The sequence below is a fragment of the Sinocyclocheilus grahami genome, unplaced genomic scaffold, assembly GCF_001515645.1.
Source record: "Sinocyclocheilus grahami isolate Dianchi unplaced genomic scaffold, SAMN03320097.WGS_v1.1 scaffold255.1, whole genome shotgun sequence".
Classification (NCBI taxonomy): domain Eukaryota; kingdom Metazoa; phylum Chordata; class Actinopteri; order Cypriniformes; family Cyprinidae; genus Sinocyclocheilus; species Sinocyclocheilus grahami.
In genome coordinates this window covers 1,805,246-1,822,287 of record NW_015505434.1, presented here as the reverse complement: position 1 = coordinate 1,822,287, position 17,042 = coordinate 1,805,246, and the positions used below count along the sequence as shown (strand labels likewise).

Genomic DNA, 17,042 nt, shown 5'->3' with positions numbered 1-17,042 from the left:
AAAAAAAAAAAACAAAAAAAAAAAAAAAAAAAAAAATATATATATATATATATATATATATATATATATATCTATACTGTCCAGCCATAATGGTTATAATCATGCAAGAACCACACAGACAATGTGTGTTTTCTTAAAACAGTACATAATGTCATCAATTCCCTTCTGTACATACACTGCACCATTTTGAGAGCAATCAGAGGTGTGAAGGCACCAAATGTAACAGCATACAAAGTGCAAAATGGACTGCTGAGCACAATAATCTCTAGGTTTAAAAGGTTAGTTCACCCAAAAATGAAAATTGTACAATCAGGGATAATGGCTGGATTTCCATTATCCTGTTCATTATACAGCCACATAGTTAAATGATTTTACTAACAAAAACGCATCGATACGCTCCAGGAGGCCTTTGTTCCCCCCCGGAGCCATGTGAGAGACTTTTTTTAATGGATGGGTGCTTTTTATTTAACTTCTTTTGGACTGATGCATGTAACACCCGCTGGGTGGCATTAAACAGCTTGAAAGATCAAAGACAATCTTTAATATAACTCCGACTGGATTCGTCAGAAAGAAGAAAGTCATATACACCTAGGATGACTTGAGGGTGAGTAATTTATGAGCTAATTTTCATTTTTGGGAGAACTAACCCTTTAACTACAGTTGTGCTCATTAATTATGATTTAGATCAGACAAATTAAAAAATGTGGCTCTTAGGGGCTGTCCTTTAATGGAGCCAGGAAGTGACTTCACACAGCCTCTGTATGATAAGTTTGGCTCAAGTCACTACAGTCAACTGACCTTCTTTGGGGAATATTAAAAATAATTTGATGATTGCACGATTTATTCATTTTAATTAATTTATTTATTTATTTTGTTTTTTTCTGAGCTCTCATCCTAATGGAGAATTTTTTTTCTTAAACTCTTCACTGTCGACACCATGTATTGCACAATATTGCCTAATAACATGGCCTTCAAATATTGCGCAACCTGGTGTGTGCCAGACCTCTGATAATAAACAGTTTGACGGCATGCGGTTCAACAGTTCAAGTCAAATTACACACATCTGTCTCACCCTGTCCAGTGGAACACTAGAGAGAGAGCTTCAGATGTTTCTGGCCCGCTGTCTTCATGGAAGAGAGCACAGAAAAGCAGTCCAAGCTGTGACCGAGAGGCCATTTGTCATCTTTTTGGCCTGATCTAGGAGCAGGATCACTTAGTAAGGTCTTGGTATTCACCATTGTAAAACTGATCTCGAACCTGCACTAGTACATGTCTTACAGCACGCTGTGCAGTGTCAGAAAGAAGCAGATGAAGAAGAAATTACAGACAGGAAGAAGGGAGAGAGAAAAAAATATAGACTGCATTTCAAGGTTTAGTTAGCAAAACAGGAAAAACAGTTTTTGACACTTTCACTCTTCAGAGCGCATTGGTACTTTCATCGACTTGTGAGACAGAAAAGACACTTGTTGGATTAAAATTGTTTTCCGCATACGTGATAGATGGCCATAGACCTTTGACAGACTTTGCACTCACAGGCACAAAGACTTGACCCGTTGTCACCTGTATGGCAAGAGGCAAGTAGGTCCCACATGAGGTCAGTAAATACTAATATGTGCTCCTCACACTGACGGATTTAAACGGAGGGGTTCTAGGCTCCCCTCAAATCAATAACAGATGTGTAAGTAAACGTGTTCACTCCTAGTTCTCTCTGAAGGCAAGTGGAAAATGCAGAAGCCTGATTTCTGAACTAAATTTGAAGAATCTGCAGGAGACGTTATGTAGTGTTCATTTTCTTTAAATATTGTGAGGAGCAGATGAATCTTCACACAAAGCATTGATTGTGAAGCTGAGAGAGAAGGCCGTTTGATCCATGAAGAGCATTCAAGGATTGCATACATCAACATCTTGTCTGGAATGTTTATTATTGTAGCCATAATGCCAAAATCTCTTTACAACTATTGATGATAGATCACCACTAGGTGTGTGAAATGGGCCACCAAGAGGTCAATCAGTTTGATCAAGAGTCCCTGAATGATCACTGACTCTCCATATGCAGGCTACTGTAGTGGCTTTTGATTAAACCAGACTTTTTTTCTCAGAATTGTTCAAATTGTAGCTTTTACCAAATTGACGTCTCTCTTAGTACACATTTATGGACTGTCAGCAACATACACAGAACTGTTTGAGCTATATATATATAGATATATACAGTATATATATATATATATATATATATACATCTCTTGTACCACATTGTGAAAGTGCTTTTTTGTTTCATATAAACACATCTGCTGCCATGTGTTTGTCTCAGTTCTTAAATAGTAAAAATGACCTCAGATATCTTCAGTATGAATATTATTGTAATACTGTTAGTGTTCCCCTTGTTGCCTGATAGTTCTCTACAGTTTTTTTGTGCATAATGCATTATTATCGTTTACAGGTATGATTTTAAAACAGTTTAAATCAAAACATTATTTCAACCTCATTTGCTTGATTCACAGAAGCTTAAAGTTCGATACAAGTGAGCTAATAAAATATTTCTACTCAAATCACTATTTTGTGTTGAATCATTTAACTATGTGGCTGTATAATGAACAGGATAATGGAAATCCAGCCTTTATCCCTGACTGTACAATGTCCCTTACATATAACAGTGCCTTATAGTGTCTTTTATTTACTACACCAAAACAAATTGAGAGACTATTAAGAGACTAGCAACACAGTAGTAGTGTTTCTGTATGAATCCATGTTTTTGAATGAATCAGTTGAGTGAATGTTTCAGTAACTCACTCATAAAGACTATTACCTTTTTAATTCCTGAAAGAATCAGTATTGCTGAACAAATTGATTCTTGAGTGTATCTCCTCTGGGGGGGTCCACAGTTTGAGAACCACTTATGATTTAGTAGATTTTCTCAATAATGAGACACTAGGAACAAAAAGAGAACACTCTAACAGGAACCCAGAATGAGAAAACATTATTTATGAGCCTATTTAGTGGAATGACATGTTCAGATGAAATTGTTCAGAGATCTGCTGAAAAAGGAGAGTCAGTTCAGAAGACTGGACTGTTTACATTAGTGGCCACAACTGTTCCTGGCATTGTTTTACTGCAAAGGTCTGGCCAATCAATTCTGCATTGCTGTGCACTCACAGTTGATTAAAATAGTGTAACAGCACACCTCTGCCCAGCTGGGTTTCCATCACCCGGCTTTTATGAGCATTTTGAAATATCACATCAGATTCGAGAGATGGAAACGCTAAATTTCGAATAAAAATGCCTTAATTCGCAAAAACGTTTTTACGCTCGCTTGAGGTGGTTTTTGGCTTGTGCGAAAACGGGTTAATGCGAATAATGGGAGATGGAAATGCATTTTGCGAATAAATTCCTCCAAGCGCATCAAAAAAGTAATGTGACTTTGCGCTATGGGACAGCAAATCCTGACTAACCAGCGGACCAATCTTGTTCCACAGCATCTGAAATGTGTTGTGTGGTCATTCGGAAATGCCCGAGCAAAGTCTGTCATCAAAGTATTTCTGTATAATTGCCTCCCAGAACTGTTAAACGACTGCGTTCCCAAACAGCAGCATCCACCTCCGAAAGCAATAACCGCATTCATTGTGTTTCGTCTGCTCGTTCTGAGGTGCAAGCAATTTATTATATAGGAAAATTATTATATTCAGTAGCTTCTCCTACTTTTCTTACTGATGTATAGTGCCAGTTTATCAGGAAGTGATGATTTTGTTCTCTTTGACTCGTTGGATGGAAACGGTGCTTGTTCACAAATGTTTTGTGCGATATTCCAATTTTGCGCATAAATTAAATTTGCAACTTTGGATGGAAACCCGGCTCCACACACACACACACACACACAGTCTTCTTCTCTCCCTCACTTTTTCTCTCTTGGAGGTTTGACAATATCCTGGCTCTATCCGACAGAAGTTGTCCTGCCAAGGAAAATGAGCTCTGTTGAAATGGAAAGTCTGAAGTCACTCAGGGCTTTTTGGCAAAAGACAATTACGCAGAGCAGGAGCATCTAGAAGAAATCTGCATCTTGGGGATGGATCCAGAGCAGTGTCTTTGGTTCTGCTCAATTTTTGAGCACATAGTTACTGAGATCAATTTAAAAAGGAGAGGTTTGAGCTTGGAGCTGTATCCCAGAGCTTTGTGAGTAAAGATACAGATGTGTCTGTTATCTAACCAGGGGAGGAAGGAGAAAAGGGAAGAGTGGAGACGAGGGAGATGTTTGTACAGGAGACATTGTGGGTGAGGTTTGAGCCTGGTTATCAGAAGCATGGCAGTGGGCAGGAAGCAGCTCTGACCTGAGGTCACATTCTGATGAAACTTGCCAACTTCCCAGAAAAAAATGTTGAGTCACTGCTTTCTCTCTGAGTGAAAACTACCAAAGATGATTTGCTTTGTTATAGACCTCTACTGATCTGAATAGACATTACATCTAACCTTGGTTGACTAAATATAGGTGCCAACAGATTTTGACATTAGCATGTTACTAAACTAATGATCCAGTACTTTAATATTGACTAACATTTCAATAAATATTGACATAATCATGCTACTAAGCTAATGACTCAATAGCACACACTCAAATAATTGATAATATTGGAATATTGGATAATATTTCAAAATATTCTGATGTTAGCGTGTTGCTAAGCTAATAGCCCAAACACTTCAATAGCCCACCCAAATATTTCAATAGCTGACATAATTGACATTAGTATGTTACTAAGTACAGTAATAGCACACAAACAAATTAGGATAATATTGAAAAAATTGGTAATATTCCAGTAGATTCTGATCTTAGCATGTTGCTAAGCTAATGGCCCAATACTTAATTAGCACACAAAAATACTGGATATTCCAAAACCTAGTGAGCAGCCTTTTTGACAACTCTACATTTGACTCACATTTGTTTTCAATAGATTTTGAGGTTAGCATGTTGCTAAGCTAATGACCCAATACTTTAATACTAATATGCCATTAGGTAAAACTATTTTTCAATACTGATTGAAATATATTTATACAGTAGTTGGTTAGTCTTAGCTGGTTTAAGCTGGATGTTGCTGGTTTAAACTATTAAGCTGGTCTCCCAACCTGACCAAGCTCGTTTTAGCTATAGTCACTAACACAAATAACAAAATAAGAAAATCTTCTTGACCAATTCTGTGTAATGACATTCATCGCAAATTCACTTCATAATTCAGACAAAGTCATCATAACAGGAAATACAGTATACCACAATGACCAACCAACCCCAAACAGCAAAACAAAATTATAATGGTTTCATCTGGGAACTCACAGACGCTTTAAAGATGTTGCATGATGTGTTACTGTACATACAGACATGCGAAGCGGGATGCTGTCGATCATCACCTGGGTGTGGTGTGGACTAATGCTTTAAAGTGGAGCTTTTCTGGTAAGAACACTCATGGGGAAGTGAAGTGTTCTCAGTTTGGTGCCATTAAAGTGGGTTTGGGCGTTCTCTGTCTTGAAAAACCCAGGAACACATGGACAAAGACAGCATTTGGAAGCAGGGATTTTAAGTGGGCACAGCCCTTCAGACTCCACCCGTTTCCTCTGACATCCTGTCTGCCATGGATTACAGGCATGCACTGACACACACACATGTTTGTTTTTGTGAATTGTGGGGACATTCCATAGGCGTAATGGTTTTTATACTGTATAAAATGTATGTGCTATTGCCCTACACCAACCCTACACTTAACCCTACCCCTTAAAGGAAACTTTGTGCATTTTTACTTTCTCAAAAAATCTCACTCTGTATGATTTATAAGCGTTTTGAAAAATGGGGACTTGTTATACCTATGTCATACCCATGTCATTATACAAATTTGTGTCGTCATATGTCACAAAAATGCGCGCACACACACACACACACAAAGAGAGTGAGAGGTAAACTAAGCAGGTCAACAGAAGCCAAAACAGTCAGCAGTTTCCAATCTCTCTAATGAATCTGCGAACGCTGCAGTAATAGGAAGAAATAAGGTAATTTCCAGATATAATCCACCTCCTCTGTTTATCAGTGCTACAGAGTTGTGAGACAGGACTAACCCCATGACCTCCAATGACCAAGGAAGCATTCAAACTTATGCAATACATCTGAATGCTCTTTATGCAAGTTTGTGAGCACATAGCTGCCTGTGCTTCATTCCTGTAGTGTTAGTTTTAGTGTAATTCATGAAGTTGGCATAATAACCAGTGGCATGAGAATTATTTTAAGAATTTGCTCAGTTGTAATTAAGATAAATGACTAATTGTCCACAATAAAAAAAGGGTGGGTATCATGTGATGGGCCATGTTTCTCAAAAATATACACTTTGTATTATTTCCATGCTAGTATCATATTTTTTTAACAGAAAAGTTTAAACTGAATGAAGTAAAACGCTTTCAAACCAAATATAATTAATTATTAAATCATAACTTTTGGGGGAGTCTCACCACATGATGTTTTACAACCTGAGCTGGCCTTGCTTTGTCATAAAAAAGTCAAAATATCTAATATTTGAAGAGTTTTGTAATAAGAACGGGCAGCTTTTCCTAGCTACTGTAATATAATTGACTTTGTATCTTTTTTTCTGATGTTAGTTGAACAACATGACTTTCATTTGCTGGCTTTTCAAATATTAATAATCAGTTGTAAAACTTTTTATTAGAAATTTCAATAAGACATCATGCCAAACTATTTTATGTTTATAAGAATTGTATTCTTTCAATGAGGTTTTTTTCTTTTAAGTTAAAATACACGATCATAATTGAAGAGGTACACTTAAGTCAATTAATGTATGTAACTTTTTTTTTTTAAATCAGTTAATAGATCCTGACAAAAAATGGGTGTCATGCCATTAGCCCATTACCTTCCAATAAATGACTAGATTTATAATGGCATTAAGCAGTTAATTTGTAGTAAATGCTAGCAGAGGGTGATTGTGTAGTAGTGAATATAACAGCGTGTCCATTTGAATTCTAGTAATTTATGCAAGTGTAAATTTCACACCTCTCATTTCCTGCTGTCTGGAAATTGGAAGCTATTTTTTTGACTTTCAGTACTTCAGCATTTCACATTTATATTTACTATAGCAAGGTTTCAATTCTCATTAACAACTGTCAAATAATCCTGCTGTATAATGGTTGTTTCCTTGCTTAAACTACCCATGTTTAATGATGTCTTAACTGAATATAAAAACATGGGCAATGTCAATACAAAGTTATGTATCTTATCATAACTGAAGGAGTAACTAATGTCTTGCCAGATGTCATAAATCGGGATTGTTGCTTTAAAAGAATCTAAAACAAGATCACATGGCACAGTTTGAGTCAGTTGTTTTCAAGCTGCTGTGCTCACAATTGGAGAAGTAAACAGAAAATGATAAATAACGACTAATAGATCGATTTTTTCACAAGTCAAGGCATCTGTTCCTATCTTGAAATACATTGTGAAATGCCTCAAGTAGTACTAATAGTAAACACTTCTCAGAGAATGATATATTAATGCTTATTAAACCGTCTGGCCTGCTCTCTAACATATGTTTATTGTTATCCTCACACAGTCTATCCACTGAACTGTCACTAAGCACAGCTCCTATATGATCTGTGAAACAAATCCAAAGCTGAGAGGTTTTTACTCTGTCGTGTCATCACATTTATACCAAAACATATTTGATTTCTCTGTTCCTCACTATGGCTGACAGTCTGCAGAACAACACAGTGTGATTTAACACTTGAAGTTATTGAAGCCTGACATTGCTTTTCTGCTAACCCTCACAGGAACAGTGCTATCAGGATGTTGATGCTGGATGGGATGCCAGCCCTGCCAGTCAAAATCGATCCTGCAGAGTCACAGAGACGGGTAAGCGGTCAAAGCGATGCCCCACAGGTGTAGTCAGAGGCCTTTAAAACTCAAGATGACATGTGATGACAGTCACACTTTATTTTAAGGTCCAATTCTCACTCCAAATTACTGCTTATTAATAATTAGTAAGGTAGTTGTTAAATTTAGGTATTGGGGATTAGGGATGTAGAATATGGTCATGCAGAATATGTGCTTTATAAGTACTAACAAACAGCCAATATGTTAGTAGTATGAATGCTAATAAGCAACTACTTAATAGTGAGAATTGGTCCCTATACTAAAGTGTTACTGTGATAATTAACCAATATCATAGTCACTCAGTCTGCAACTCACTCACAATGCAAACCAATGCTGTTGTATTAATCCCCCCTAGACCAATCAAAATTGAGGACTGAAACGAACTGTTAAACATGTTCTGGTGGGTAAATATCACATACCTTTCAAGAAAATGTTATAGTCCAACAAACCAACCAACAAACGTACAAATAAATAAATTAGTAATAATTACACATAAAAAGTAAGCCTACATTGAGGACTATATTATTTTTTGTTATAATTTTTATTGAGATATTATCAGGACAATTACTTTTACTATCACCATTAATTTCAGTGATTATTCTCATTACAGTAAAAGTAATCTTTACTTTATTTTAACTTTATGAAAAAAATCAACACAAGTTAAAGGTAGTATACAACAATACTACATTGATGTGTAAATTATTTTTATATTACAATTTACTAAATTTAAGTAGAGAGAGAGAGTATTGCCTGTTATATTTTACTGTACGTGTGTGTACTGTATACATACTATGTTATATATACATGTTATTGTTATTATCATTATTATTATTACAATAATGAGAACATGACAATGAGAATCTTTTGCAGCATTACAATGATAATATTTTGATGTTTATGCAAAATATAATAACTTTTTTTTTTACTTTGGAGTGAAATATCAGGAGGTTTTTCTTAGGAAATCAGGAAATTTCCGTGAGATTCACTATAAGTGACTGTGCTTTACTGTGCTATCTTTAGTGTACTTTGTATTGCTTGACTAGAGGTTTAGTTTAAGAAACAGTAATATTGTGAAATATTATTACAGTTTTTTTCGAATAACGTTTTTTCAGCAGCCATTACTCCAGTCTTCAGTGTCACATGATCCTTCAGAAATAATTCTAATATGCTGATTTGGTGTTTAAAAAACATTTTTGCAGTCAAATATTTTGAAACATTACAAATATCTTTACTGTCACTTTTGATCAATTTAATGATCAATTAATGATTCTTGCTAAATAAAAGAAAAAAGTATTAATTTCCTTCAAAAGAAAAAAATCTAAACCCCCCCCTCCCAACTTTTGAACAGTACTGCGGGGTGACAATGTTCAGACACACACTTTGCTTCTTTTTCATCCGAACACTCTTTATTCCAGTAAGATCACAAAATAAAATGAATGATATACATCCGGTTTAAAGACAGATACAATTTCTTTACAACTTGAACTATCCTTGCCGTGTCAGAGTCAGAGAATTAAATCAAATTAAAAGGAAAAAAAATGTTTTAATGTAAGAGCTGGCAAGTCTTTTTGTAACTGGAAGGCTTCCTTATTTTAGCTGTACAAAAACAGCCTGTTATGCTGCTTGATTCTGCAAACTGGTGTATCATATTATTTTAATTTATTATCATAAACACTGGTTTCTAGCACAAATCGCTTTACTATTTACTGCACTTTGTTATTCTTCTAGTTATTTACCTAATGCAGCTAATGAATCTGAAGTCTCACACACTCACAGAAAATAGCATACCTCATCGTTTCAAAATAAGGTGGATAAAATAGGTCTGAAATATACATTTTAATAAATGAATAGATAGAACAAAACAACCACAAATGAAAGTTCCGTTCTAAACCTGTATTCTTTCTTCTGTTGAACACAAAAGAAGATATTTTAAAGAATGTTGGCAACCAAACAGTTGCTGGTAGCCATCGACTTCCATAGTATGGAAAATAAATACTATGGAAGTCAACGGCTACCAGCAACTTAATAATATCTTCGATTGTGTTCAACAGGAGAAAGAAATTCATACAGGGTTTTAACAACATGAGGGTGAGTAAATGATGACAGAATGTTAATTTTGGGTGAACTGTACCATTAAGGCCATACATATCCATTACAAGCTCCTTTTCATGTAAGGACTCTTAAAACTGAAATCCTGGAATGTTCCTGTTTCAGTGTAAAAGTAATTAATAGTTAACTGATTTTATTCTGTCTCTTTCCTCTCAGTCTCCTGTGATCCATGACTACACAGAGATGGGCGTGCTAGTGTTGAACCGCAGATTTCGGACACCATCAGATGATAGACGATTCCTGTCCGACCCCTTCCAGATGCAAACAGAGCCTGTGGACCTGTCCACTAACAGAGCCAGAACCTCCCCATCACTTTCAGCATCGTCATCTTTATCCTCGTCTCCCTCGTCGTCCTCATCATCAATACGATTTTGTCCACGGTCCCCTCCTTCCAGCAAGTCTGTGTCATCTTCATCACCATCATCATTATCTATGCCTTCAGCCTCCTCCACCTCTGTCATAACCCCCGTTCCTCGTTTGAAGATGTCTCCAGTGGTGGCCTCTCCCCCGTCCAGGTGTCTTAGGGGGCAGTCGTTTTTGCACATACCCCAGCTGATGCCTCCTTGCTCCAGCCCGGTCCACCTCCACCCACGCCGTGTGCCAGTGGTGGTGCAGCCCATGCCGCTGGTCTACCCTGGAGTAGGATCATTGGGAAACAGCAGGCTCATGATGCCGCTGCTGGAGGAAAACAGGATGCACAGGAAAGGTGAGTCAGAAGCTTGTTCACTCAGCTTGATTGTCTCAGTGACCTTATCAAACTGAACTTTGTGTAACATACAAACCTTCTTTTTTTGGTAAATTCCCAACATTATGGCAAAACAAGTGTTGTTATTGTACATGTAATTCAATACTATACAGAATCAATGGAGTTTCACTCATTCCATTCCGTTCAAGTCCTGAAACCATATAACTATTATTTGAAATCATTTTAAATTTTATTTCAGCTAGTTGCCAACTACATTTTTATTTAGTTTAACTTACAGTAATGTACTAAAATAACAAAAACTGAAAAAACTATAGACATTTTAAAAAGCATTAAAATGACAAATACACACAAAATTACTTTTTCCTTAAATTACTAAAACTTTAACTAAAATTATGAGAAAAAAAGAAACATTAACATTAATAAAAACTACAACAGTATCTCAATACTAAAATAACATTTTCTCCACAGTAGAACACTTGAACAAATAAACTTGCAGATTTTGAATGCTCGTCTAAAAGTAAAACATCTCTACATTTGCAAAAACAGAAGGAAAAGTAAAATACAGTATTGTGGATGTTTTTAGAAAGAAGAACAATCGATTTAAATAGTGGTTGTTGTTTTTTTAAATTGACCTATACGTTCATTTTACACATCCCATGATTTTTTTTCCATTATATACAAAGACAACATACATGCAGCAAAAGTTTATTTTAAAAAAAAGGGGAAAAAACATATTAGTCTTTTCCTTTGTTTTAATGGCAATATTTATGACGTCGACTGTCCGCCTTCTTAGATCGCCACATGTAATTTCAGTATTTTCTCATCTTTTGCTGATATATTTAGTGTTTCAACATAGCATGATACAAAAGCCTGTAATGTTTTTCCTTTTTTTTTTTTGGTTAAATAAATCACTGTCACAAGGTCAACTGACAGTATCAAGGCCACTTTTGCTGCAAAATTCATCCTCCTGCAAAGTCTATCACTCTCTTCCTCTCTCCACTTTCCTCCCTCTTTGTCCGTAGGTGCAAAGTACTGTGTTTCAAAGCCTTTCTTGCGAGTTTCCGTGTTCTTGGCAAGATCAGTGACAGAACCCAGAGCCTGGCTGTGTGTTAGACAGGCTCAGCTCTTATGAGTGCAGCTCCATTGTGCTCGTCTCTTTATACTCCTCAAAACAGGCAGCCACTACATCCATGCAGGAAGTTGATGTTATGGCAAAAACTTCGCTCAGCTAAATGAGGGCACCTGGGTTTATTAGTGACAAAGTGTATGGCGGAAACACAATAGTAACTGTGATAAGAGGCATTTTTAAAGATACTCAAACCCTTTTTTCTATCTAGGAAAGCTTGCCTATGGGCAACAGAGCTGTTTTAATGGGCTCTGTGGCTAGGAAGCCTTTCCATTTATTTTTTTGTACTCTTTTTCATCCTGTTTTTCTCTGGGGGGGTATAGATAGAGGCTGGAGATGTCCTATGTCATATAACTCTCTCTTATGTCCTGTATTAGTGTGTGTGTTATGTCTTTTAACATAATTGATAGCTCTTTCTGCTATCAACTGACCAATCAGAGAAGGGCATTTTTCGACATCAGAAGCATACAGTGTGTGCAAACAAGCAGGTTGACACATAATTAGGCCTGTGCATTTCACACTTTGATGATCCAATTTCAGTTCATTAAAAAACATTCAAGATTCACGAACAGAGACCAGCCCCCTATCTTGAGGGTCCATGCCCTTATGCTCTGCAGTCTCTCATGAAGTCTCCATGGCAACAAGACAACACATGGAATGACACGAATACAACGGAGACCTTTGAAATTGCTATTACAACCGATTAAAACAAAACAAACCAATACAAACATGCCCAGCTATCTTATTGCAAGAACAGAGTGAACTATATTCTGTCATTCGTTTGAGTAAGGAATAGATAAAAATTTATTAGCATTTGTTCTTGAGATTCTAATAACAAAACATCAAAACATCAAAGCTGCAAAGGTTAGATAGTGGAGGTTTAGATTATCAGTGTTTAATCACTTACATTACATTTACATTTAGTCATTTAGCAGACGCTTTTATTCAAAGCGACTTACAAAAGAGGACAATAAATCAGTCAAAACTAACAAAAGAGCAACAATATATAAGTGCAAATGACAAGTCTTGGTTAGCCTACACGCTTAAAAATAAAGGTGCTTCACGATGCCATTGAAGAACCTTTTTGTCTAAATGGTTCCATAAAGAACCTTTAACATCTGAAGAACCTTTCTGTTTCACAAAAGGTTCTTTGTGGGCGAAAGAAGGTTCTTCAGATTATAAAAAGGTAAGAAAGAGATGGTTCTTTAAAGAACCTTTGACTGAATAGTTCTTTCTGGAACCAAAAATGGTTCTTCTATGGCATCGCTTGAAGAACCTTTTGAAGCACCTTTATTTTTAAGAATGTAACGCAGTACATGTAGCAAGATATATATATTATACACACACATATACATACACTCACACACACACACACACAAAGAAAAACAAGTAGATAGAATAGAAAAAATAGAAAGCTAGTGTTTTTTGTTTTGTTTTTTTAATTAAAAAAAAGAAGATAAATAGATGAAGTAGAATTAAAATAGAATAGAAAGTGCTAGAGTTATAGGGTCAAATAAAGATGGAACTGTTTTTAGTCATTTCTTGAAGATGGCTAAGGACTCAGCTGCTCGGATTGAGTTAATTTATAATAATGTACGCATTTAGCAGACACTTTTATCCAAAGCAACTTACAGTGCATTCAGGCTATACATTTTTTATGTGCTCCCTGGGAATTGAACCCACAACCTTTTGCCTTGCTAACGCAATACTCTACCACTGAGCCACAGAAATAACTTGAGTTGGGCAGGTTATTCCACCAGGAGGGAACAGTTAATGTAAAAGTCTGTGAAAGTGATTTTGTGCCTCTTTGAGATGGCACAATAATGTGTCGTTCACTTGCAGAATGCAAGCTTCTAGAGGGCACATAACTCTGAAGTAATGAATTTAGGTAAATGGGTGCAGAGCCAGTGGTGGTTTTGTAGGCAAACATTAATGCCTTGAATTTTATGCGAGCAGCTACTGGTAGCCAGTGCAAATTGATGAACAGAGGTGTGACATGCGTTCTTTTTGGCTCATTAAAGATTAATCTTGCAGCGGCATTTTGGATTAATTGTAGAGGTTTGATAGAAGTGGCTGGAAGACCTGCAATGCTTGCAATAGTCCAGCCTGGATAGAACAAGAGCTTGAACAAGGAGTTGTGTTGCATGTTCTAAAAGAAAGGGCCTGATCTTCCTAATGTTGTATAAAGCAAATCTGCAGGACTGGGCAGTTTCAGCAATGTACCTATCTGAGAGGTAAGACTCAAACCACTGGCGTGCAGTTCCTGAGATGCCATTTTCTGATAGGGTTGACAGGAGAATCTGGTGGTTCACTGTATCAAAAGCAGCGGACAGATCCAGCAAGATAAGTATATAAGATTTGGAAGCCGCTCTTGACAGTCTTAGAGCTTCAACAATTGAAAGCAAGGCAGTCTCGGTTGAATGTCCACTTCTGAAGCCAGATTGGTTGCTGTCCAGGAGGTTGTTCTGTGTGAGAAAGGCAGAGACTTGGTTGTACACAACTCGTTCAAGTGTTTTTGCAATGAGAGGTAGAAGGGAAACTGGTTGATTTAATCAACTGTAAATCAGTGTTATTTTAGTATTATTATATACTAGTATTTATTAATATTTTAAATTGGCTTTTATGTTTAATTTAGGTTAGCTTTTGTCCATTTGAATTGTTTTTGTTTGTTAATATTCCTGTTTAGCTTTCAGGTTTAGTTTTAGTAATTTTAGTACTTAAACCAATGTTGCCAGGCCAAAAATTTCTAATTTGTGTTTAAGTTTTTCATTTAATGTTTATATTTTATTTCAGTTAACACAAACTATTTTTAATGCTTTTAGTTTACAATAGCAACACTGATGTCAATTAAAACTTAAATTTTGATCTGTTCATCACACAAAGGTATTGTATGACTACATATAACTTCATATGCTTTAGTGGTGCTTGCATTGGTCTCTATGAATTGTTGTGTGTCAAAAGAAAATCTCTGTGACAATTATTTTAAAACATTGTTTTTGGAGTTCCACTGGGGGGAGGGGGGGTACATTTTTGCTTACGGAAGGACATGAGGATGAGTAAATGAATGGGTAAACTATTTATTTAAAGGAAACTCTCTGCTGTCTACCAAAGCCTTTATTACAGTTTTTCTCGTTTGCTAACACACAATTCATGAAACAATTCACAATTTTCTCACAACTATAAACACAATCTCAAAACTACACACCAACTTATGCAAACTTCAAAATCAAATACTTTAGTCAAAAACATGTTCTCTTTTGTCAGACTCAAACTTTGGCCTCAGATGACACACAAACATGCCAAATACACAGACTATTTTCCTGCCTAGAGAACACTAGTGAGATCAATTCAAAACACTGTTACAAAAACCTCATTTTGGGAAATAGGAATCCTTTTGCTAGTCAATGACTATTACAGTATAAGATATAAATTGAGGGGTCCAGATACAGTAAAATTTTGCAATAAACATGATCATCAGGATGGAATGAGAGGTAGAGTTGAGTGTCATCAGCATAGCAGTGATATGAGAAGCCATGTTTCTGAATGACAGAACCTAGTGATGCCATGTAGACAGAGAAGATAAATGGTCCAAGAACTGAGCCTTGAGGCACCCCAGTAGTTAGATGTTGTGACTTGGACACCTCACCTCTTCAAGATACCTTGAAGGACCTATCTGAGAGGTAAGACTCAAACCACTGGCGTGCAGTTCCTGAGATGCCATTTTCTGATAGGGTTGACAGGAGAATCTGGTGGTTCACTGTATCAAAAGCAGCGGACAGATCCAGCAAGATAAGTATATAAGATTTGGAAGCCGCTCTTGACAGTCTTAGAGCTTCAACAATTGAAAGCAAGGCAGTCTCGGTTGAATGTCCACTTCTGAAGCCAGATTGGTTGCTGTCCAGGAGGTTGTTCTGTGTGAGAAAGGCAGAGACTTGGTTGTACACAACTCGTTCAAGTGTTTTTGCAATGAGAGGTAGAAGGGAAACTGGTTGATTTAATCAACTGTAAATCAGTGTTATTTTAGTATTATTATATACTAGTATTTATTAATATTTTAAATTGGCTTTTATGTTTAATTTAGGTTAGCTTTTGTCCATTTGAATTGTTTTTGTTTGTTAATATTCCTGTTTAGCTTTCAGGTTTAGTTTTAGTAATTTTAGTACTTAAACCAATGTTGCCAGGCCAAAAATTTCTAATTTGTGTTTAAGTTTTTCATTTAATGTTTATATTTTATTTCAGTTAACACAAACTATTTTTAATGCTTTTAGTTTACAATAGCAACACTGATGTCAATTAAAACTTAAATTTTGATCTGTTCATCACACAAAGGTATTGTATGACTACATATAACTTCATATGCTTTAGTGGTGCTTGCATTGGTCTCTATGAATTGTTGTGTGTCAAAAGAAAATCTCTGTGACAATTATTTTAAAACATTGTTTTTGGAGTTCCACTGGGGGGAGGGGGGGTACATTTTTGCTTACGGAAGGACATGAGGATGAGTAAATGAATGGGTAAACTATTTATTTAAAGGAAACTCTCTGCTGTCTACCAAAGCCTTTATTACAGTTTTTCTCGTTTGCTAACACACAATTCATGAAACAATTCACAATTTTCTCACAACTATAAACACAATCTCAAAACTACACACCAACTTATGCAAACTTCAAAATCAAATACTTTAGTCAAAAACATGTTCTCTTTTGTCAGACTCAAACTTTGGCCTCAGATGACACACAAACATGCCAAATACACAGACTATTTTCCTGCCTAGAGAACACTAGTGAGATCAATTCAAAACACTGTTACAAAAACCTCATTTTGGGAAATAGGAATCCTTTTGCTAGTCAATGACTATTACAGTATAAGATATAAATTGAGGGGTCCAGATACAGTAAAATTTTGCAATAAACATTAAGAAAAGTTTACTGTCATTACACTACTGTAAAGAGATCTTACAGTAAATGAAACTGGGGGGAGGGGGGGTACATTTTTGCTTACGGAAGGACATGAGGATGAGTAAATGAATGGGTAAACTATTTATTTAAAGGAAACTCTCTGCTGTCTACCAAAGCCTTTATTACAGTTTTTCTCGTTTGCTAACACACAATTCATGAAACAATTCACAATTTTCTCACAACTATAAACACAATCTCAAAACTACACACCAACTTATGCAAACTTCAAAATCAAAT

General features: G+C 36.1%; 1 protein-coding gene across 4 annotated transcripts in view; it reads left to right on the top strand.

Annotated features, from left to right (window-relative positions):
- LOC107598743 (Krueppel-like factor 12) overlaps positions 1-17,042 on the top strand; it is a 28,382-nt gene that overhangs the window by 4,699 nt on the left and 6,641 nt on the right. For 2 of the 4 annotated variants that reach the window (XR_001610591.1, XM_016290166.1), the window contains exons 2-3: positions 7,804-7,912; positions 10,172-10,721. Coding sequence is in view for 3 of the 4 variants with exons in the window: in XM_016290166.1 (XP_016145652.1) it covers positions 7,820-7,912; positions 10,172-10,721 (643 nt within the window). In the remaining variant the exon portion in view is untranslated. Of the gene's footprint in view, positions 1-7,803; positions 7,913-10,171; positions 10,722-11,743; positions 11,894-17,042 lie in introns of those variants that run through there. The other 2 variants (XM_016290168.1, XM_016290167.1) reach the window with 2 other exon arrangements.